Genomic DNA, 25698 nt, shown 5'->3' with positions numbered 1-25698 from the left:
AATTGCTTTATCGATCACAGTCCGGTATAACTTTATGACTTCGCACTATCGTCGATCACATAATAAGCTGCAGTGTAATGAATAAGAGCTGCTTGATTAAAATATTATCTTATCTTAAATAATGTGTTTTTTAACATCTTGGCTTAAAGAAAAGAAATATTGTGTTGCGTATGCAACAAGTCATTATGTCAGAATATTATATAGATTTTATATCTTTCGTTTTTATGTTTTAAGGTGTTTTTTATTTGACGCTTTTTCAGATAATGTATAACATTAAAAATAAGAAATATAATTATCATATAAAATTTTATGTAAAATAGATTATTACATTAACTTGTGATTACATTTTCAAAATTTATTATCAATTTATCTCCATTTTTTAATTAAAAGATTATTTAATTAAAAGATTATATTTAATTAATATTTTACCTAATTTTGGTATCAAGCTTTGACGATTAAAGTTGGAAAATTTGAACTTCTTTTTGATTGACGCTAAAATATTACGTGTGATCATGTAATTGCTCGAAACATTAACGTCAAATGAAGACACTTTTAGTCTTTTATTATCGCACCATAACATGTTTCGTATAATCGTGTGTTGTAATGGAAAACGCGCGAAATATTGCAATCGTGTCGAAAACGTTAAGTAAAATGCGTCAGATTGAACGATAGAAAGACAATAAGATACGAAGTTTCCCTCGCGCTAACACGCAACACACTCGCGAATTTGCAGAAAATTAAATAATACTTCAAATACCGACGAATGTACAGTTTAATTTTCTACATTTAATTTAATTTTCTAATATAATGATTTCTAATATAACAATTTATTTTACAATTTAATTTTTTAATCTATAATTTTATTTTACATAAGTATCTGTGTGAATGCTCGTAACAGAAACGTTCGCTCGTCTGAAAGGGAAAAAAATAACATGAATATCGATCCAAGCGCTAGTTCGTCGCTATTCTCAGATATTTATTGTTACACTTGCATATTTATCGTTATAATCGCGATGTAACATCGCATTATTATAATGATGAATTTCTCTTTTAGTCCTTTTTGATTAGGCAAAGATACTTGGTATCTCTTCGAAATACTACATTCGGAATAAAACCAACTGTGGAACTTAATCTACTTGACCCATTCTAACGTCTCTCAGCTTCGAACTCCTTTCTCTCGATACCCTTTCTCTCGATACGACATCTGTTGAGTTCACGCTATTCAGTACTTTGAGAATTATCTCACTCATCGATAACCCGAGACGCGAACGAGAATCACACCGAAGTGTCATTAAAGTAACGAGAGGAAAATGTTATGCGAGATGACTGTGTGTTCACCGCAGCGACAGACTTTTTTTTATCTGCTGGAGAGAGAAACGCGATAAGTCCGAGATAACCGGAAAGGGGAAAACGAGACATCACGTCACTAATTTCGAAGCGAGTGAAAAAAAATAGAATTAATCCGTATCTCTCATATACGAACCTGAAGCTCTCTCTGGATATCCCACACATGCTATTATTGTTTGTGCATAGAGACGCCGAGGGCTGGTATGAAATAATAGTTTAGATAATCTGCGCGTAGATTACACATGTAAACGACCAGATTGCTGTAGACTATGTAATTCACATGGTTTCTCTACGTGGGAATATCGTCTGCATGATGAGAATATCATCAACATGTAGTTCTTTCTCATATAAAATGTAAACTGCGAGAGAGGGGGAGAGAGAAAGAGAGAGAAAGAGGGTGAGGAGGAGGGAGCAACGAAAGAATGCATCTAGGAAATGAGCGCAAACCGCTTCTGACTTCCATGCTTTATAATTGCGCACGTAAGAGAATACTTTTATCACCTGTTAAATGCATTATAAATATGTTGTGTAATTTGTGAATAAAAGATTATTCAAAAATATAAAAAAAAAAGTAAAATACTTAGTCATCGTAGATATACGATATTACGTTAAATAATACTAATTTTTCTCTTTGTGTGTGAAAATAAATAAAAACGTTTAAATGAAAAATTCAGTGCTGAAAAGCCAAAATTTCCTCGAAATTAGAAGGATTCTTCTTGAATGCGATTATCTTCATGAGCTCGCACAAGAATGGTTTTCTCGTCAGTGACGTAAGAAAACATACACAATAGACGACGAGAGAAAAAGACAGAGCAAAACGGCTGAGTTAAGAAGCAAAGAGAAAAACGAGAACTCGTTGACAACGAAATGGTAGCGTCTAATGCGATTTGAGAAAAAAAAGAACTCGACTGAGAGATGAATTATGGCACCTCTCGTATACATTTTACTATCGAGATATGTACGTATGCGGTGTGGTAACGCGAGCGGTTACGTGCACGAAGCAACGTGAACCAACCGTGACGTCATTGGTCATTGATCTTCAGTGCGTTGACTAACGTTCGAGTTGATACGTCCCACTCCAGCGTCACGTGTCGTATCCTTTTTTTCTTCTATCTTGTCTCGATTCTTGCGGGCGACTTATCGCGCAACTTGCCGTAATTTTTCCACGTATAACTATATATCTCTCCGCACCGGATAATTCCCTGGTCATAAACACGTCCTGATTCGCCGCGCATCCGTTTCACTATCTCGGGCTCGTAAATACACACAAATCCGTTGCCTACTTTTCTCTCAATAGAATTGCTAAAGAATACTGCGTTAAAATTTCACGCGGATTGCACGAGCGACTCTCTCGCATATGAAATTTTAAAGAGAGAAATTAACACGGAATCTGCTATTATTATACAATCGCCTTGCACACACCTCGTTCTCGAGTAGTTTTGTATAGGATGTGTGTTCGATAAAAGTGCATCGAACACACGTCCTATTTTTAAATCAGAATTCGCAAATTTTATGCAAAACTGGTTTTTTAATTGTACCAGATAGTTGTGCAGCTGCGAGGCATACATTGTGACATTCATCTAAGTCCTTGAACTTCATTTTATCAGACCTTCGTGATGCAACGCGATTCGCAACGTAACCATCAACAGTTATAATATTAAATGCGACGATTATCATAAATTAGCATACAACTTTTAACCCGTTTGCATGCTAAAGTATTTTTATCATCGTGAATATATAATCAGAGGTCAGGACTAAAGTTGTAAAGAATTTTCTTTAACGTTTTGCAATAATGTATTGACGTTTTACTTTTTAACATCTTATTAAATTAACACAATCAGCGTATGAAATACAATTGACATGGCGAGATAATTTTTTTTTATTTATGTAATGTTTTTTATCTCGAATACTATTATTTTTGTCTTCAAGAATTAGTAATAATATTTGTAATATCATAGAAACATTAAATTTATAAGAAAAAGGCACGTACAATCAACAGTGTTTCAATTAAAAAAAAAATTAGATCACAATATCAATGTTTTAATGTTATACTTTAAGTGCTAATTGCTTTATGATGATGATCCACCTACGCATTGTGCTACTTGTTGAAGAGCGAGGCTGTTGCACCAGAGGTCGTACACATCGAAATCGTCCCGTCATGTACGATGACAAGCAAAATGAAACTCAAGGAGTCGCCTTTCACGAAGTGTTTACGGTAGTGGAACAAGACATCGTCTTACTTTGACACGTTGTTTACGGGCCAGGCAACTTGTTAAACCGACACTGTCTTTGTTATCTTTGCAAAATGTTATAATTCACGTCGATGTGATAGCATCGGGAGAAAGCAATACGATGATGAGAAAGAAGGTGGAAAGGGGACAGAGAAAAAAATTACGTGTCATATCGATTGATTTGCCGAGGGACGGACGAACGGCACGGAGTAAGAAAGTGAAAAGGGACGAGCACTCGAGTGCAGGACGAGAAAAAGGAGTCTTGAATAAAAGTGGCAGAACGAAGAAGAGCTTTGAAGGAAACGTTGCAACCTTGCCGAGGTTAAACAAACTCTTGATGGTTTTGTCGGCTTGAAGTTCGCGACGACCTCAACTATCGAAGTACTCTTTCGTTCATCATGTTGCAAAATTACGTGGCGGGACATTATTTTTTCAACGGTGACAGAAATTTTCTGTTCTCCTCGCTTCGTTGAAGCGGTGAAGAAATTTTTATCAAGCTCCCGAAAAGCTCCTGAACAAAAAGAAATGTCGAGTTCATACCATTTTCAAATTAATTGAAGTGGACTTCTGTTTATTAAAAAGTTGACGGAGATGTCGTCACATGTAGCGAAGCAATTATTCGTTGTAGTTGAATTTTAATTAATGAGAAATTATTTCTTCATGATGATTAAATGTGTAACATGATTTGACCATTAGGTTTATTAAGAGAACAAGCATCCCTGGTAGCGATTATCCTATTGCAATTTTGTACAATTTTGCAAAATTGTATGCGTTCTTATATAACGTTAAATAATTCCGTGTAATCGCAAAAATAATACACACCTCCAGCTTTAACGATTTTTTGAATTTAAAAGAAAATAATCTCAATTTTGTATAAATATAAATCTTGTTTACAACAATTTATACTTTGTGATTCCCCAAATAATTGCGCCGTATAAATATATAAGACGAATTACATACATACACGCACAGGATAAACATGGGACATATAAAATACACTGCACGATGGAATGATAATTTATTTCGTGATTGCGTAACGATTGAAAACGATTGGATCGCTCGAAGTATCAGGACATCTCGAGAGCCCGTTAGCCTCGCGCGTCGAGAAAGTGTCGCGGATAAGTACGTTTGTATGTGTCATCGACGAGCAGCGTAATTCGCGGATAAATCCGTGCTTTATCCGCGTCGGCCGCGCGAGAGCACGATGCCGCGCATTCTACCATTTTCGCGGCATTAAATAATTCTATTTTCATAACAATGCAACGTGCGTTTAACTAGGGCTCGAACAAAAAATTCGAACATATTGTATACTCGATCTGTTCAAAGTAAAAAAAAAGGAGAGAGATCAGTTTGAATATTTCAGGCAGTTCGAACTTAAGCAGTAATCTGTAATGTCAATTTGTTATGTCTGAAGTTCGGACAGAAAAAATTGGAAACGCAATATGCAGTATTGGAAATAAAAAAGGCAATTTCTCACGAGTCTGTTTTTGTTTTATTAATGCGTCGAAAAATTTAGATTCAAACTATAATTTCGAATTTTCAGATCTGAAGTGAGTTCTCTGTCAAATCCGAAAATAGTTAGAACATATCTTCAGTTCGAACTATTTGACGTTTATTCTTGAGATTCGATCGTCACGATTAAAGGCCGCGTGTGAATAAATTACGTGAATATCGGTAATATCACGTAATGTAACACGCCGAATGCGCTTTCGCCACAAACAACCCCTCATGACACATTTTAGCGCTTAGCGGGCTGTTGTCTCATTGACCATTACAATCGTTGAACGTTAAATACCAAAAACGACGCTGCGCAACGTATCCTAACGCTTCTGCTTTAAGAGCTTTAAGAGCAGAGTTCAATAATACGTAATACTAAGGAGCTTTACCGGGATCGCTGTTTCGATTTCTCGTTCCGTCACAAGTCTTTTCCTTCTCTCTACGTGAAACTCGTCACGTGAGTAGGAATGCACGTGAAGCGAAAGAATGTTATACATACGTGCAATTAATATGGCTGCATTTGTCACAGCATAGATTTTAGAGAGTAATCAGAAAGGATAATTCGCGTATTTATCGTTGTTGCTTCATATTAACAAAATAGCATTACAATATCATTAACAACCTTTGGATTGTTTGCTCTTTATCGAAAATATATAACCCCGGTATATCAGGTCAAATGCGGCAACAATGTAATTAACATGTAAACATTCATTAACTTTGAAAGATTCGCGATATTGTTGTTATTCACGAACACGAATTCTTTCGGTCATCGCGCAAGCGATACAAACTATTTGCGGTTTCAGAAGTCTGGTATTATAGACGATTACGCATCGCGTGCAATTATTAGTAATCGCATTATCCTTAAAATTATTTTACAATAACTTTATTGTCATCTAAGTATGATCATTTTACAAATATAATTTCTATTTTAACGAAACTATTCGAACGTCGTTGGATTCAGATGATAGATTACCACTCAATATTTTATTGTGCAAGTTCTTAAACTTCTATAAATAGCCTGCAAATTACGCGCGTCTATATTATCTAATCGTATAAATATGAAAGTTGTAATTAATAATTCCTTGGTGAAAATTTGACAGAAGTTATATATCGCATTTTGTAAAATCTTTCTCTTTACTTAAAGTTTTTAAATGTTTCGAATTTAAGCGATTACGCAAAAAGATTATAAGTGAAAGCGATGATCGCATGAGACTCACGAAAACTTTAAATGTTTAAATTTGCGTGTCGCGTACTTTCGATAATATGTATCGATACATACTGACCGAATGTTTACGCCGTATTACTGTCTCTACATTGTGAATATCTTTCTAAACAATGTTGCGAAAAAAAACCAATCACGTTCTGTGGGCATGATTCAAGGGTCAAAAGTTAACAACGGAATCAACATGTTGCTTTAAATCTCTCGTACATTCCTTTTAGAGATTGTTTCTTCAAAAATAGTCGCCGTGCATATTAATCAGGCTCGAGAGTGCAGTGATATCGGCGCGGAATACAACTATCACAAGTTGCAATTATCTGTGTCCATGCTTGTTTTTTTAGTACATTCTTGAATCCAATTATATTCAGTATGATGTATTTAAAAATACTTTTGCGAGTAATCCTTTATTGTTTTTAGATTAATACATTTGTACGATTAAACTCATTTCAACTTGTCTAATTTACAAAACCATTTTAATGTAATCGATGTCGCAAATGTAATATAAAATTAACGTAAAGTATCTAGAAAACTGTAATTATTTAAGCGTAATTTTAAAAATATAAAGAAAAGATTAATAAATCAAAAAATAACACGACATTATTAAAATTAAATTATAGATTTTAAACTTATAATCATTTTTCAAAAATATTATAATAAGCGCAGAAAATTGGATTATGAAAAAAAGCATAAGAGATGTTTTTGTGAACTATTTTAATCTATTCTTGATTTGAAAATCTTTTTCAAGTCAATAACAGATTAAAATAGTTTACAGAATAGTTTTATAGATTCTATGGCTTGCCACGAAACTATTAAACCAAGCTAAAGAAAATTACTCAGCAGTCAATTAACGAGTCCCCTCGCATTAAAGATGTTGGACGAGTCGAGGAGGGAGGGAGAGGGAGAGGGGGGAGAGAGAAAGAGAATCCAGTTTGCGAGGGCAACCTTGTACAATCTCTTCATCAGCATCCCTTTTACGAGACGGAGTGGATACATCTGACCGAGGTTGATCAGCGACCTTTCAGAGGAAAGGGAAGCCCATGATCGAACTCTCGCGCGAAGAGAGAGATACGGCCAAGGACAGGAAACGATGAGAGAGAAGGAGTGGTATCCGTATTCAAAGGATCAAGTGGCGTTCCTTGTTTCTGCGAGAACGACCGCGCGTATATTACCCAACCGGATAAATTTACATTCACGAAGCGTCTGGCAAACAAACTATAAAACAAGCCACAATTTTTTTGCGGTCGAACTTATTCCACGCAAATTAATTTCACGATCAAGTCCGCGCGGTGGAATGATATCCGCCTGTCCGATCGATATGCAGATACCAAGATTCACTTTTTATTGTTCAAATTGTCCAGATTGTTGGAAGGATTTCGAGTGAAGAATTGAAAGTGTATTAATCCGAGATTTATTTTAAAATCAAATGTTATCCGAAGTGTGAGTTATATCTTTGAATTCGATAGCAATTAATGAACAGTAAGACTTTCGACTCGACTTTTAATTCTCTGAGATAAATGGCGATATCGCGTACGAGAGATAGAACTTTATTGATACTTGAAAACTTTCAATCACGTTTCTTTATTCTCTACTTCAGTTGCAACTGGCAGTGTTTTATCCTTTAAACTAAACTATCGCACCTAGGTTCCTTTTTGTTAGGCGCGCATTTCATTTTTATTTTTCGCCCCGCGTCTCGGCGCTGTCCATACGTCGTCGCGTAGTGAAAACAATGACGAGTCGGGGATTCCCGGATGCGCGCGCGATCGCGAAATCGAAACCTCTCTTCACTCCCTCCTGCTCCGTTCCGCAACCGACGTATGTATGTACGTACACAACCGCCGGTGCACCCGATGCGGCACCGACTGACGATGGTCGGGTGCAACGACCCCCGCGGCACGAAACTGGGACATCCTCGGCTCTTCTACGACGTCGTCCCTACTCGTATATACATAGTGACCCTGTTTTCCAGTTACGGCAACGTTCCTACAACGTAGTGCGTGTTGCCTTCGTCCGAACGAAGGCCGAATATTCATTTCGATTTTCATTCTCACCGGCGCGTAAGCGGAAGTTGCGGGGTGCATCGAGAACTCGAGCGATTTCGAGTGTCGCTCTGTTTCCATTGGCATACTAACGCGAGCGACAGTTCTTACCAGCGCAAATGATGAAGCTTTTACTAGCATGACTAGTGAAGTTTCTTTACATTAATCAGATTCTCTTAGGCGAACTTAATTGTTACTTATTGAAAATTACGACATATTTTTACTGTAAATGTGCATAACGTAATCTGAAGCTGTAAGAAGGATAAAGATTCAATTACGTCTTTCCTACGAAGGGTTTCAAATTGTCTAAGTGCGTGACAAGTGGCTGTTCAGTCGAGAGAAAGTGGGCGAATTACCGCTAGGTACTTGTGTAGGTCGACTCATACTTTCGACGCAGCACGACGGGTCAAGTCAGCACAGCTGTCGGCGAAACTGTCGAGACGTCCTTCCTTTTCTTGCCGACTACCACCTGCACGTCCTTCAATCGATCCAGGCTACAAACACCATGGTGAAATTCACCCTCGCGATAGCATTTCCGCATTATTATCTGCTATTTTGGTATATCTATAGTTGGCTGACTCGATTGAAACGGCAAATAACTCAAATAATCGGAATGCCTTTGGGTTATTTAAAGATCATTAATCCGCTCAAGATCGATTATAAGCATTTATCAACGTCATTTGACGTCACACGGCGTTAACGATTTCCTACGAAAAACCTCGTCGATGTCCTCAGGAATGCCTCAAGCATACATTTTTTCTTAGTTCTATTCTTTGGCCAATTATGACAAAAAGGGAGACTGCGATGGTACTTCTTGAGATTAAACTTTAATTATTTCATTTACGCTATATTAAAAGTCATTGAAAAACAAGAATGCCTTATCAAAGGAGAAACGCAATAACCCTGGTTGATATTTACTCTGCGCAGTGTAGAATTTCTGGATCGGGTTTTTGCTTCCAATTCGTAAATCAATTGTTCTAGTATCTGATACCAATTGCAAAGCGTGAAACGTTTGAACATTCCGAATTCGATAGTTCTACCCATGCTTTTGCGCGTGCAAAAACAAAAAGGAATTGCTCGTTTCAAAATTGTGAGAATCTATTATCGCGCCGAATCCGGATTAACATAGGAATGAACTATCACAGATGGGATATTTACGACGAGCACGAACGAGCGTGTCTCTTTTTTTTTTCCAAGTACCTACGAGAGACGAAACGATGCAAATTTGCACTTTGTTCACAGTTGCGATATTCATCCGCGAACCCTTGTTAAAGCAGATCCGTTTGTTCGCATTCGTTCACGCTCGTTCGTTTGATCGCAGAGTTTGGCTGGTGTTATCGAAATTGGATGATTCGAGACATGTGAATCACGTGTCTGGCTAACAAGCGGTTCGTCGCCTACATGCGGTTGTTAAATGCGATGGTAACTGCGCTTGCGTGTCACCGTGAATGGCTTAAATCCGCCGAATCCTGTCTCAATCGTAATGTCTCATTAAAAAGGAGATAAATGAAGTAGACGGAAGAATGATATAGACCGAGAAAAGGAAGAGTTGCCCGCTTATTTATCGCCGGTCTCTCTGTAACTTTGACTTGTGACGTTTTCCTCGAGCAGCTATATTTCATTACGAGGAACATTTACTTCTTATCCCACACAATATCGTGGCGCAGCAACCGGCCTGACATTACAAATGGGAAAGTTCCGTAAACTACGCCGTCGTTAGAGATACATGAATCACGCACGCTTGTAGTAATATACGCTATAGCACACCATTTAACTCGTGTGCCGTAGATTCTATAGTCGCAGTAACTATATCTCACAATCTTAGCAATCCTACTCGTATCTTCCTCTCTCGCTTGCATGCTGTTGAGTTTTATTCTATGTATTAATCCAATTTCTTTAAATCTACTTTTATAAATATAATTTTGTGCGATTTACATCCGTGTTTAGCAAATATCTTCCAGCATGCCCTCTAATCTTTTCTAGTATTTTTTCTTCTTTTTTTACAGTTATATTTAATCACATATACCTTATAAAAAATTCAATTTACTAAAAAAAAAGTGAAACGTTATCTTTTTACATAATGCCAAAGCTATGTGTGCGAATCGATATTTCTTTCCTACTGACTAACGAGAGGTAAATCTCGTACTCCTAATATATACGTATATATACGCATCAGATGTAACTAAATTATTTTCCAGAATGGGGGGAACGATGCTGTGTTAGCATCAGTAATATAAAATTAACTTGTCAGTTTAATTCTGTGATCTTACTTATTCTGATTCAATCTAAGAGCTGTGTTTGAAACCGAAAGTAACAGTATACAGTTCGAAAAAATCAGAAATTATGTAAAATCGCAAGGAATATTATTATATTTCAGCACCGAGATCCTGCTATGGCTATATATAGGCTTGTCTTGTCTTTGATTGTATTGTACATAAAACGCGATTTGAATTGTTAATTATTACATAATTAAATTTGTCCAAAATTTTGACTTTGTAATCAATTTATAATTCACTCGATAATATCGTCTCACCTATCTTCACTGCGTCGAGGATCGGAATTTATTTTGATCGGTTTGTTTTTTTTCCTTGAAACGTTTCTCACTAAAGTCTTCTCTAACTTCTTTCCTCATGTCTTTTCTTATCTTTACATATGTAAATGTACAGACCTAGATTGATCGCGGGTGAACATGCGGGTGTGCGTCACGAGGCACACTGGACGTTAAATCGTCTCTCACCCGTCGTAAACGTGCGGATTTACTGTACATATATAAGAGAAAGACCTCGTGTGCCCAGGCACGTGTCGGATGATGGCTCGTAGTGGCAATTTTTTCAAGTCGCCGCACGTTCCCGGACGATGTAGGCCAGTGAATGACGTTTCGTGCGAAACGGATTGACAGCGTAGCGCACATCCGCGACAGATACTCCTCTTAAATTCTTTAACATGTCGATGCACGATCAATTATTTATCCGCTCCTCGCCACGCTGCGCGTCTATAGATTCGCTGGTGGCGATTCGATGGCGGCATGCTATAAGCTTCTGGCTGATGGAACAGCCGTCCGCCGTTGGCTCTTTGCCGTGGCTTTTGCGATCGTTGATCCGTTCCGAAGTATTTATTCTCTCTGCTGGCTAAATGCCACTCTCCTCCGCGAAAATCACATGGATGATGAAGACCAAAGGTCAGGGTCGAAATTGGTTAAACGAGGGAAAACTGGTGATTTGTTAGCGACGTTTTCAATTAAGTTTGAAGGTGCGAGAACGTTATGATTGACCCGCAAAAAAAACGCGAAATTTTCCCGAACACATCCCGTACGCTATCTACAATCTAGCAACGCGATATTGTTGAACTGAATTGTGGAATATGGTCGTATGCTATGTGCATCTCTCCTCCAATTTTACAATTAATTTTACTGTATAATATCTATTAAAAGCAAAGAAATTATTTTAAAAACATTCAAGTTTTGTTTAAAAAAATTTTTAAGCCAAAAAAATTATTACAAAAAATTTTTTTTAATAAAATATATTTTATGAAATGTTTGTAAAGCATTGTTTTGTAGCGCTTTATTGTGTCTATGAAAGATTAATAATTTTTTTTTTTTATAAATAGAAGTTTCTTTCATGACATTAGTTGTTAGTATTTCACGATTCCCCTTCAATTCTACAAATGCATCCTTTCTTCCCTTCTCAGTAAATTGTAAGTTACCTTCGTTCTATATACCCAATGAATTTCTATCTATAGAGTGGTTGGTAGAACTCTATGGCTAATAAATTGACGTTTGTTGGAATTGTGTCGCGTTATTTACTGAGTTATTGTTAAAAAACAAAATGGTGTTCCGTAACCCTCTTCTTTTCTCTATTACATTATCGTTAATCCTTATAGTAATCCACTCGTATCTACGTTGTACGATACAAGAGGCAGAAAAACAGCGATAAACGGTACTTCGCGGCGTGCTGTGGAACAAACTGTGAAACTTCAAATTCATGTTTAATCATGTTACAAAGGTCAGCCGTTGACAAATTACCCACGTGAAGAGATTGGAAAGTGACGGATGCAAAAATTACTGCAACCAATCAGACAGCACGCATCGACGTGCGATGATGGTTCGGAATCCAAATAGTTGTTCGCAAATTGCGTCCTCTTGCAAACGTCGGCATTCTTCATCGCCAAGCGACGTGCCGCGTTGGCCGAGTCAGCTCTCGGCCAGGGAACTCCGGGTCTCGCGGAGCCGAGTAACCGCGACGCGCGACGTAAAAACGCGGAAAGAGACGCGCGCCGTGCCACGCATCCGGAAACGCGTGCCTGCGACGACGACACACGCTCGTAACTCGTCGTCGCTGAAATGCCGACGAGTTCCGCGGGGTCAACGAATTAGCGCGGCGAGATATCTCCCGTGCAATTGCACGTTTACAAGCTGTAATACTGAATTACAAATGCCTCTGCGTACTTCTGGAATCTTTATTTTATTTTACTTTTAAACTAAATTTCAATTTTTCCTCTTTCACAAATGCATCTCGAGGGAATATGAGAAAAGCAATATGATTGAAGAAAGTATCTAGTCATTGTGAGAGCTGCGACAAAAGAATATTATTGGAATCCAACAGTATATGAAATGTTAACGTGTTTAACGTTATTAAAATTTTTCTGAATTTTTACGTTCAATGAACTCCTTATAGTAATGTATCAACTAACTAATCTAATAACTTAGATGAGGATTTACAGATTTTCCAATTTTCACTGAAAAATAACGATTCACCATAACTTTGAATTCATTCGGCACATAATTTCTTTCTTACGTGATTCTACATTGTAAATACTAAATAAAAATTTGATTAACCACGTTAATCAAATTGGAAGCGGTCCAATAAAAAAAAAAAAAACGTTACTTATGAGCGTGGGAAAGTTTATACATACATACGTGGGAAAGTTTCAAGTATTATACAATATAGAGTAGCCTCGCGAACTTCAATATATAATCGAATGAAATAAAAAGAAGGTGCAAGCCATAAATAATTATTTATATAAAAAAAGAACACAGAGCATATTAAAAACATGATAAAGTAAAAAGTATCACGAATATTCAACCAGATCTAATCTTTGGTATTAAAGCAGATATTTTCATTGCTCATTTAAATACGGTGACTTGATCTACATTTTATATCTACAATTAATTTGAATATTACATTGATTGCTGTCTGCGGAAATGCAAAGTCCAGTTGTGCAATATAAACGAATATAAATATTTAATGTATCGATTGAATAACTCTTTGTCTAAAGGCAGTCTCTTTAAGTTTGTTTTCCTAAACTGTAACTCAATTTTCCTGAAATGTTGTGTACATCCGGCTACGCATTCCACTCGTATAATTGTCTTATAGCAGGCTAAATGAGTTCAAATGGGAACAGATTTAATACATTATTATTCTGCATAATGTAACGATCCTAGCATAATAATGAGATCATCGCTCGATAATACTACTCACAAAGACAATAAAATTGTAACTCGTAAATCTTAAAACAATTAAATCTCAAAGTCGTAATTAACGAAACGCATGAGGCAAGTCAAAGACGTGATAAAGTAGTTACTGAGTGCCGACATTAAAAACGTTAACAGACTATAAATAGTAAAAATAAAATAGCAAATACGCTTGGAAACAGGTAAACTGTAAAAAAAGCATACATACTATACGGAACGTTTCAAATTCACTTTATATCATTTTACTTGATACTTTTTGTAATTTTAAAATCGTTTCTTTCCCGTTATTAAAAGTTTGATTAAATATATTTTTTCACAACTTTTTTTTTCACTAGTTTTAATTTTATTTTTGTTGAATAAGTATTCTGCTAATCTGAATAATTTTAAAAATGTGATAAACCTCTGGAAGATGCGAAAGTATTATTACACGTTCATTATTACATTATGCGTTCTGCTCGCAAAAGTTAATTATCCAAGAATTATACTAGATAACTACAATATAGTCATTGCATGTTGTATAATAAAAAAATAATTTGAAGTTTGATCTCGACGCTCAAACAGGTATCAATTTCGGAACATCCTGTACAGCTTACTCGTGATAGAAGCACAGTGCTGATTCATGCTTCCCGGAATATATTTACAGCTTTTAATTCATTTTGGGTACATTAAAGAGGTTTTGTTAGTAGTAACCGTGATTTCTCGTTGTGTGCGTAAATTCATAAAGATATAAAATCGGGGACACCCAGGGATTGAAACGCATTATTTCCACCGAGTTGTTCATATGTGTATTACGATCGCGATCGCAATTACGACTATTACGTGGCGTGTCTGACTCGTCGTGTCGTCGCCACAGAGTAACCAATCCTCTCTCCTCCCTACAATATTCTCTCGCACGTTCCATCGTAATAGCCGGCACTCACAATGAATACCGCAGCCGTGCTCAGATTAAAATTCTATTAAAATATATATATTCCATTTTGAGTAGAATGAGATTAACCAAATTGCGCTCATTATCTGCTTGTCATTCTGAAGTTCAGTTCCTTAAAACTTGCAGTATTCTCGCAGATCTTTTATAATTGCATTGTTGTTTTATATTTTTCTAAAGATAAATTGTTCAAGCAACAACTGAAACACATCTTTCAAAAATTCTTCTTTATTTATATATATATATATATATATATAATATTTACATTATATATATATATATATAATATTTACATTACATATGTATATTATTATACTTATTTTATTTTATGTAAAAATATTCTTGCATATGTGTGTGTACTTTCTTTCTATATTATGTATTCATACACATGTATAAACTTTCTTACCTTTTTTTGTCATTATATTTCGTAATTCGACTCTCTATCCGATATAGTATATCGACGTACAGGTAGTGCCGAGTGGGTGCATCAATCGTCTTACATCGCCGCAATGTGTGCGGCGATATATGCAACAGTGTTACGTTATAGTTGTTGACAAGGGCGCAATGGCAGTCAGGGAGATACAGTTGTCCGAGAGAGGCCTGACATATATCTCCGCTTCGGAGACACGTCAGAGCGCATCGTTTCCGCATGATTCAGATTCTGGTAGGCCGTGCCAGGCACTCATGCATACACCGCACTATGCTGCGAAGATTTCACGATGCAACAACTTGAAACATTAGCGCGTTACTCGACAGGGGGGGAGGAGGGGGAATTCGCGGAAACTCTCCGTCCAAATCTTTCTTACACGTTACATCACCGAGCGAGCGTTACGCGTTATCGCAATCGCGATTCCTCATGGAGTCCAATTATGATGAAAAGGGCATGAACCGATATGAGAGATACGTTTATAATAGGCCGAGGTTATCGACTGTAAAGTTCAATTGATGCTTACACGTTAATATTATCTATAATCTGCACATAGGCCATTTGCGTACCAGCTAATTCTGTCAAACGTGTAACGTGATTTTATTTGTCGAATTTATTACACGCTACATATTAAATTCAATAATATTATTTGAAATTCTCATTTAATTGCCTTCAAGTTGCAAAAGGTGTGCAATAAAATGTACTGCCAGTTATAATAACATTTCGCGATCGAAACTTGTCAATTTATCTTGTTCGTTGAAAAAGAGCGTTTCAGCATTACTGCGTGGAAACAGTCGGGTGTTCGTGTTTCGTGACCGGACGCGCGAATTCCGCGCCGGCGTATCGCATCTCGACGAAGCGACGATTTCGCAGGGTGTTATTTCGTAATAATTCAAAAATAAAAAAAAGAGAGAAGCGAATGAATTCCGTCGCAGCGCGACGTTCGTAATGTCACCGAGTCTGCGCGGAACGAAACGGCGTGGAACCGCTGTTCGAAGCCTCTGGAACCCGGCAACAAAACAACGCCGGTGAATTTGTCTCTTTCGGTGATAAAATCGACCGGGAAGGATTAGGGATGTGGAAGAGTCAAGGGAAGAGTACTCTCGTTACGCGATGTGAAATAACGCATGTGTAAACGCGACACCCCGGCCAGTTTTGACGTAGGTTGACGACTGTGGGTGGTTGGGCAAAATCGATAGTACTTGGCGAGTCGCCGCCTCGTTGGTCCAGGCCATCTCCCCGACGCGAAGCGCGTGGGCGTCCAGAAATATACATGCATAATGTGTATATATCTATCTCCGTGACGTGAGTCTGTTCCCTTCCTCAGGTCCCCCGTTCGTACGTCGTTTCTTGATTCCACCGGGTGCTCCCGACGTATCGTCTATCTTTATAGGTACTTGGTGACCGAAAGAGATCCGCCAAGTTTTCTTTTTTTTTTTTTTAAATCGCGAAGCAATTTAATTTGCTGATGTACTTTCTATTTGCAGAATGAACTGTTTTATACGGGATTTAATTGTTTCATAGAAAGTTATTTTGCAACTCTAATGATACGTTGAGAAACATGTAGAAAGAGACCTCTTCTATATGAGAAACTTTTCAATTTCGAATATTTTTCCGCGTGCAAAATTCGTGCAGAAAGTTTACGAGTCACTATGAGAAAAATTTGTCTCCAATTTCGTAGAGGAGCAAGCTTACTTTTTAATTTAGGCAAATGATACGTTCCGGGAAAGATGTCTAGTTAGTAATGCGTTTGAGTCGAAACAAATTAATATCACATATTGCTTCGCATTCCACCATATACTTATATATTCCAGGTGAAAAGGCAAGCTGACGATTCAATTCTGCACGAAATTTCTTGGTATTCCAATCTATGTTTATTGCGAGACAAGACGAGATATATCCTTTTTTTTATAACCTCCAACGAAGTACAAGGATTTACACGTTTTCGCGAAACGAAATCGATTCAAATTAAGCTGCGAGATAAATATTCATTAGTCGAACGAAAGAAAAAAAAATGAAATTTCCTTTTATTTCACCGCCTTAGGTCACCGAATTCGATTGATCCTTAGGTTTCCACGATTTCTCAGCTATTAATCCCTAACTGTCGACACTCGATACCTCTGGGACACCCTGTATCTCCGAGAGAGGACCGAATCGAATTCACCCTTACGAATTACGACGTTCATTCAGAGTCGCCCCCGCGTTCTTCCACGTGACGTCATAGAAAGCGTCGGAGCATTGACTACTTCGCACGCGCGATGGACGGAGAGAGAGGACTAAAAACAACGGAGACGAGCGATGTGCGCACACGAACTACGTCTATAGTTCAGGATTACGTCTGGCAATGGGCATTTGTGGTAGTGTCGGTGGCAGCGATAGTAGAGGGCTTCGTACTATTTGCTCTCATACAGCTCCCAAGAAGCACAGGTATTTATACTTTGGTGCTACGGTGGTTTCTGTTACTGCCGCTGCTGCCACCACCAGTTTAGTTGTGTCTCCGCCTTTCACTCGAGCGGAGCTTCAGTTCGCTGATGTTCCTCATCAGCTGCGGATCTCTGCGAACAACGCAATCATTCCGACATTATAATACCTGTTCAGTTTGACAGTTTGTACTTTTTAGACACATGCATTTCGCAACTTTTGTTGCATCTCTCGGCGTGCTACTGCGTTCACGCGATTTTCCGGAAAATGTTTGTTTGCATCGCACCTGTGCATTCATGGATACTAGTTACTTCGTCGTTATTGCGTCTTGCGCAGCCCACTGAAGAGCGTCGATCTAAGGAACGCGCAGCACCGCTTATTGAACTCGCTTCAGGTGTAATCAGTTGTCATTTCTCAGAGCTGAAGTGCCGGAAAAAGTGATTTGTCACAATTTTGATGTGCGAAAGAGATTTCTTTAAGAAGCTATCTCCTTTTACGCTACCGCGTGCCAACGTTAAGGCAACAATATTGTGGAACTCCGGCGTGCGTTTCAAATCGCTACGAGTTGTGCTTTCTTTCTGTTGTCAAAGTTTCGGAAGAAGGTGCGTGTCGACTGAAAATTCGCTTGCTTGTTCTTTTTCACAGGTTGTATGACCGTGAATAAGCAAGTATTAATATAGTTGGGAAATTTCGTGGAATTTCAACAAGCGTGCGTTGTCTCGTTGAACTTGTTCAGGTGAGTTAGAGTAGCTAAATCATCAGTGTAACGAGCTCGTTATTTTGAAAATTATTGTATTATACAAATTGACGAGCAAAGCCTGCTCTATCAATCATTGTATTCGAAATCGTCCGTTCGATTGAGACTCAACATTTCGGGGAACATTATTCTAACTGAGAGGTGAATGACAGTTTTGTGGAAAATGTAGGCTGAACTCTGAAATACGTTTTATCGAGAATAAATGTGATGAAAACGAAAATGTCACGGGCACAGATATATATTTGAAAACGCTCGTTCTTCCGCATTATAGTACCCTCACGTCAATATGCGGTAATAGTGGTTTATTTTGTGCGTGTCAAAGGTATATCCATGATCTTGATTGTGCGTAGCCTCTGACAGGCATGACAGTTCGTTTTGTTGTTTCGAAACGTTATAGCTGGGTAAAATAGGTGCGTAAAGTAACGCGCGCTTATTGACGACCGCTGAATAATTCTCGGCAAACGAAAGTAGTATGTACGCTCTAAATGCATTTTGTATCATCGCTACTTTATCTTATCGATTCTCTTGGGTTTGTAACATTTAATCAAAACTAATTTCAACAGTTTAATACAAGACCAAAGTTCAGTTCTTGATTTCTAAGATACGATTTTCGCTAAATCGCCAGTTTTCTGAGCCGTATATACAGGGTGTTCCATTTTAAGAGGGCATCCCGAATAACTTCGGAGGAAGTGATTTTCAAAGAAAATGACCCAGATAAAAGTTGTATGGCTTCAAAAGATCTATTTACTGATCTTATCAGTTTGACCTTAGCATCGCCAAGGTCAGATTGAAATCACATTAACTTTTTTTAAATAAAACATCCTATTTTTGATTCCAAAATCTAGTAGCTGGTGTCAAGAGCTTTCCAAAACCCTACAAGAAAGTTTATTTTTATTGAGTACTTTCTGAATTGTGAGGCTTGAAAGCTACAGCGTACTGTAACTTTCAAGCGTCATAACTCAGAAAGTATTTAATGAAAATAAACTTATTTATAGTGTTTTGAAAAGTTCTCGAAATCGACTACAAGAAAACGCAGTAAAAGATATAATGTTAGAGTATTGGTTTTGGTAATTTCCTAATTAAAGAGTATCGGTATTTCCCCAACATTCTATATTTTTTATACAACTTTTGTCTGAAACATTTTCTTTGAAAATCGCTTTCTTTGAAGTTATTTGGGGTGCCCTCTTAAAATGGGACACCTTGTATAGAACATTTTAAAATCCTTGTGGCGCCTTTCGTCTTCATCAATTCCTTTTTCTCGCAATGTGATAGAAAAATAATTCTAATAAATTTTTTATTGAGGATCTTTTTTTCATAACCTATTATATAATATTTAGTATCCAGGCCATTATTAATACAGCGTTTAATAATCTAGACTTCATAATGCAAATTCTAAAAGCTGCTTGAGATTAAGAACTTAACTCTTAATTACATATCTCTTGCGACGTTTTACTACGAATCTGATTCATGACATAATTGCTTTCAAAGAAAAAGACAAAGAGCTAAGAGAGAGAAAGAGAGAGAGCAAAGTATACCTGTTATCTAGAAATACACGCGGTACAAGGAGGTCTGATAATAACTAACTGATAGGTTGATTTCTGGCGACTGGTTGACGCTGCTTTTTGTATCAACCTGAACTCGATTGCGGGATACGAATTAGAATTCGCTATGACATCATTCCTTATTGCGGCAGATATTAGCTTTCATTAACATTTCTGCCGTGAGGGAAGATTGGCTTTGATCTTAAGTTAAAAGATTAACTTTTAAATTATATCTCGAGTAGACCGCCGGTTATATCGCTACGTATATCCGTGTTGCTTTTAATAATTTAAGAAAGCATATGCTTGAGTATCGCACAATTGAAATTCTAACAATCAGGAGAATATCGCATTATACCGGAATATCACGCTTCAGCTTATTGCACTTTTCTGAACGGCACTCGCGTACAAAAGCCAATAACCGAGGACTTTTGAATACATTGCCGCTGACTAGCTCGCGTACTTTGTGCACCCGGACGTAACCCCGTGGCATTTCTCACTGCATACTTCGAGCACCATGACATAGATACTCGCCGAAGGGCGCACTCGGTGATGCACTCATCGAAAATTCGCGGAGTAAGAAAAGATTCTAAAAATGAACGTATTTTATTCACCTTTACTGATCTTTAATCCCGCGTGTCTGCGCTTCGTGGGTCAAAGTGTGACATTGTACAACATCACGCGAGTTTTGAAAGCATTAGCATACGAAGACCTTTATAATTGCAGTTTCCATTTATCAAAAAGATACAATTTTGCGTATTAATGTAACACATATAAGCAAACGTATTTTTTTTTTTTATAAGGAAGTGAATATAATAGTTTAGAAAAAATTTGTAAGCATTAAGATTCAAAATTTATTACCGTCGTTAAAGATTACGATGCAAATAGCATGGTAATAAATCGTTTAAATAGTAGTATCAAAAACTTTATAAAAAAAACAATCTGCTTATTAAAAAAAGCTCAGTAAAAGCTATCTTAGGAAATATTTATTTTTGGAAATCCTATACGAGAAGATTTTTATTTGTTTTTTTTTACAAATATCTTAAATATAAATTAATACTTTACAAAAAAAGGAAGTCTTGGCTATATATATTTTTTACCTAAAGATCTATAATTAATCAACTAACGACAACGTTTACAATGTTCGTTTACGTAATATTGATTGCAATCGTGTAAAAGTCTCGTCTTTTGTGAATGTTGCAGTGTGGCTCTCTGGAGATCAGCGAGGAACGTCAGCGTCGGCTCGCTATGATGGAGTCGCTCTGTCAGGTGAACGACACTAAAACCAATGGCACTGGAGACATCAAGAATGAGACCAACAATAACACAAACCATAATAACAATACCCACAACAATAATAACAACAACAGTAATGCCATCGATTGTCCGGATTCTCAGAGGTTGGCAGTGCTGAGTTTCGAGCAAGTCCGCCGATTGAACGATGTAATGAACGAAGTCGTCAGCATTCACGGACGAGGAAACTTTCCCACCTTGGAGGTCCGACTGAGAGATCTCGTGACGGTGGTGCGCAGCAAACTGGAGACCGATCCAAGCAACGGGGGTGCCGGCATGAGGGTACGCGACATTCGGCTTAATGGCGGCGCGGCTTCCCATGTGTTGGCCACAGAATCCCAGCCCTATAACGATCTGGACCTTATCTTCGCGGTTGAACTATCTAGTGGCCGTAACTACGACAAGGTCAAGGCCGCGGTGCTTGGTTCTCTGTTTGATTTGTTGCCGGAGGGCGTGAGTCGCAAACGCATCACCACCTGTAGTCTGAAGGAGGCCTATGTGAGCAAGATGGTGAAAGTAAACAACGACGGTGATCGGTGGTCCCTGATCTCCCTCGGCAATTCCCGGGGCCATCGGAATGTTGAGCTCAAGTTCGTCGATTCGATGAGACGGCAGTTTGAGTTTTCTGTTGATTCCTTCCAAATCGTTCTTGATTCCTTGCTACTGTTCTACGAGTGCAGTAAGCTACCGATCGCTGAAAATTTCTACCCAACCGTGGTGGGCGAGTCCGTCTATGGTGATTTCCAGGAGGCGCTTTATCATTTACAAAAAAAGCTTATCTCGACGAGGCATCCCGAAGAGATACGCGGCGGCGGCCTGCTCAAATATTGTAACCTCTTGGTGAAAATGTATAAACCATCTCAGCCGGATTACATCAAGACCCTCGAACGATACATGTGTTCGAGATTCTTCATCGATTTCCCGGACATAGGACAACAGCGTTCCAAACTTGAAAACTACCTGTGGAATCATTTCGTCGGGGAAGAGGAAGCTCTCAAGTATCAGTACCTGATGATGTTGCACAGCGTCGTCGAAGAATCTACCGTGTGTCTGATGGGCCACGAGCGACGGCAAACTCTCGCCTTGATCCAGAATCTTGCCTACCAAGTGCTCTGCCAGGCAGGTGCTCAGCAGCAGCAGCGGTTGACGAGCCATCAGCAAGCTCCGCCTGCCACCTATGTCTATGCCAACGGCTATTACTATGCGCCCGTGATACCCACGACAGCGTGCTATACGTGCACCTGCAACTGGATGGCGTGTTCCTCGTGATGCGACGATACCGGCGATAACGTCGTATTCGTAGACGTCGCCACGGCTACCACTGATTGTTATCATTGGTATTGTAATCATTGGTGTCAGTGTGAATACTTCTGCTCTTGCGACTTCTACTAGTCTTTGTAAACTTTCGTTGCGCTTTGTGAAAATGTGGAGCCAAACCCAGCAAACGAAAATGAATTGAAATGAATAAAAGTGCACCCAATGAAAAGTTATGCTTAAATTGATAAAATCGTTTCTCTTTAATTTGATTATTTTTAATTGAAGTGTAAATACCCTTGAGAAAAATGAAATTTATTTAATTTCAAAAAAATTATGTCATAACACTTTTAAAATAAAATATTTGTCTAATTTAAACAAGTAATTTTTTTAATTCGAAGAAAGTACTGACGTAAATGTGAGAAATAATTTAGTTGTGTTCTGGTTTCAAAAATATATTACTTTCATTAAAATAAAAAGTTGCGTTGCATAGCAAAACTACAATTTTTAAAAATTCTAATAAAAGGAACAACCACAAAATTCCTTCAAATCAAAGAAACTTTTCTTTAACTATATGTAATGCACAAATTTCTTTGATTCAGAAAAATTTTTTTACTCGAAACAACTTTTCTCTGAATGTGAATTTATTTTTGACATTTTCGAATCCAAAAATAATATAATGGGAACATGAATACCTCATTCCATATTTCAATTTATTTGAATTAAAAAAAATTTGAATTCATTTTTTTTTGCTGGCAATATGAAAAACCCCTAAAAAAGTTGGCTGTGATTTCATGATCGAACGATCAAACGACCGGTGTAAACTAATGAATCTCTTCATTTTCTTTATCATGTTCTTTATGTGTTCGCCCCGTCGTATCTGCGAACACCATCGTGGTTGTCGTATTTAACGCGATGTTTTTTCGTCTTTTGTCGCCCGAGATAAAAGTTGACGAAAGCTACATTCTAAAACATCCTCCTCGAGGAAAATTTTACTCGATTAGTATACGTTACGTATACTATATATTTCGAATAAAATTTTTCTCTGAAAGAACGTTTTGGAACCTAACCGAACTTTCTGGAACAGACAAGAAACACGATTGTCGGTAAAACAGTGCGCGAACAGACAAGAGGCAAAAAGCAAGAAACAGGAAGCAAAGAGCACATTGTAGATTTACTCTCATATCTTTGCCTTTACTCTCTAGTAGTAGCAAAATTAGTATAGTGATTGTATTATGACCGTGTATGTATATGTGTGTACGTATATACAGGGTGATTATTAATAACTGTTTCCACGTTTTACCATAGGAGCATGATTTACCGTCGGATACGTATTTCTAACATATTATTATATTAGAAATTACAAATGCGTGCTCCTATGGTAAAAAGTGGGAACAGTCATTAATAATCACCCTGTATGTTTATATGTGTCTACATTGTATGTGTATGTGTATATTCTATGTCTATGTGTATATGTGTAAACTGTATTTGCGATATGTAGCAATATTGCAATATCATAATGGTAGGACGTGCAGAGAGATAGATGATGGGAGAGGAAGAGAGACATTACGCTGTAGCGAAAAAATATTGTTATAGTTTTTTTCCACTTCTTTTGAAAGCGAGATTCCGTAAGGATCGCGCACACATCCCATGCCTTCTTCCCACTATGATCTTCCCATCGTTGAATTCAGAAGATCGTTCCCAGACTCGAATCGGCACGGATCGACGAAGATCACGTCGCGTGATTTCAAGCGTGGATCGACAATGCCGGAAGTTCCACCGGTCACTTTCTCGGAGATTGGGCTGCCTCGACTTCCGGCGATCGATTAGAGCGATCGCGAAGCCACCGTGCTAGAACAATTGCCCATTCTTTTCTTCCTTTTTCTTCTTCTCTTCTTATTTTCCCTTTTCTTATGGTGTTCCTCAAATGTTCCTCTTTGTTTGTCGCTCAGTCGTTTGTCGGTTGTCATCTTCCTCTCTTCACATTCTCCTCGCGATTAGAGTTCCTCAAGTAAGAGTTAAAAAACCGCTTTCGCGCACTGGTCGCCATAAACAGGGAATGAACGCGTGGTTATTGGTTCATGGTTTGTCACATACATCACCGAATATCTTTATTACTATATTTTGTTTTGTATTTAACTATTCAGGGAACCACTTGTTCCCAGAATATGGCGAAACCAATCAAAAATCATTATCTAACTCTTACTTAAGGAAATTTACTTGCAATGAGCGGATCGAACCATGTATACACACATGTACATACAAACTTAACATTTGTTTTAAGAAGAGCAAGAGCGAGTGCGAGAGAGAGAGAGAGAGAGAGAGAGAAAGTGAGAGAGGGGAGGGGGGGAAGGGGGGAGGGAGGAACGCTATCTACTTCGTGCGGTTTCCGAGCGTATAAGTGGGCACCGATGTAGTATATTTTTTATTTCGTTGCCCAATATTATATACACTGTTAAAATTTCATGAAATTCAATATATTTTTAAATTACACATTAAATTTAATGTATCTATTACTGAAAAGCATGTGCATGAAAAACTTTTGACAACATTAAATTTACATTAAATGTACAGTGGTGGACAGAATAGTTGTGCAACACTATTTTTTCGATGAATGTAGAACACAGTCTTGCTCATCGAGCGGCTAATGTAATTACTTGGATTTACAAGTAAGCCAATTACGTTCAATCACTCGGTTAGCAGTCTACATTCCGAAAACCATCAAAAAAAAGTGTTGCAGCTATTCTGTCCATCACTGTTATCCATTACATGTTTTTAATGCATACTTGAAATTTGCTTCCGTTACAATAAATTCTGCTGCCGATTTTAAACAGTGTATATTATTTGGCGTACACTTGGCGCGAAACACTACTGTGTCTCTTGATATATAATAAGATGTATATATAATATATAATGATGTGAATAAGATATTAAATATATTAACAGTTAAATATATACGTATAATGTTATAATTTATTCCCTTTTATCCCTTATTCCCTGAAATTTGAGAGAGAGAGAGAGAGAGAGAGAGAGAGAGAGAGAGAGAGTGAATGAATGAATGAATGAATGAATAAATGGAGATTTTATTATTGTTGTAGAGCAAGCCCTCTAAGAACATGATATAATACATAAGATAATATAAAAGAACTCAGAAGAAGACTACAAGTCCAGATAAAACAAATTAAAATATAATAAAATAAAAATAAAACAAGCAAAAATATAAAAATTTTAATTTTATGAACGCAAGTTAGCTAAAATGCCAGAAATGCGATAGCTGCATTTC

General features: G+C 37.6%; 1 protein-coding gene across 8 annotated transcripts in view; it reads left to right on the top strand.

The window, feature by feature from the left end:
• LOC105193264 (terminal nucleotidyltransferase 5C) overlaps positions 1-22633 on the top strand; it is a 108243-nt gene extending 85610 nt beyond the window's left edge. For 7 of the 8 annotated variants that reach the window (XM_011157641.3, XM_011157642.3, XM_039447158.1 and 4 more), the window contains one exon: positions 21072-22633. In XM_011157641.3, coding sequence (XP_011155943.2) covers positions 21072-22430 — 1359 coding nt within the window. In that variant the 3' untranslated portion in view covers positions 22431-22633. Of the gene's footprint in view, positions 1-17603; positions 18310-21071 lie in introns of those variants that run through there. The other variant, XM_011157645.3, reaches the window with a different exon arrangement.
• The last annotated feature ends 3065 nt before the right edge of the window (positions 22634-25698 follow it).

The sequence above is a fragment of the Solenopsis invicta genome, chromosome 1 (assembly GCF_016802725.1).
Source record: "Solenopsis invicta isolate M01_SB chromosome 1, UNIL_Sinv_3.0, whole genome shotgun sequence".
Taxonomy (NCBI): Eukaryota; Metazoa; Arthropoda; class Insecta; order Hymenoptera; family Formicidae; genus Solenopsis; species Solenopsis invicta.
This window is presented reverse-complemented; position numbering and strand designations above follow the sequence as displayed.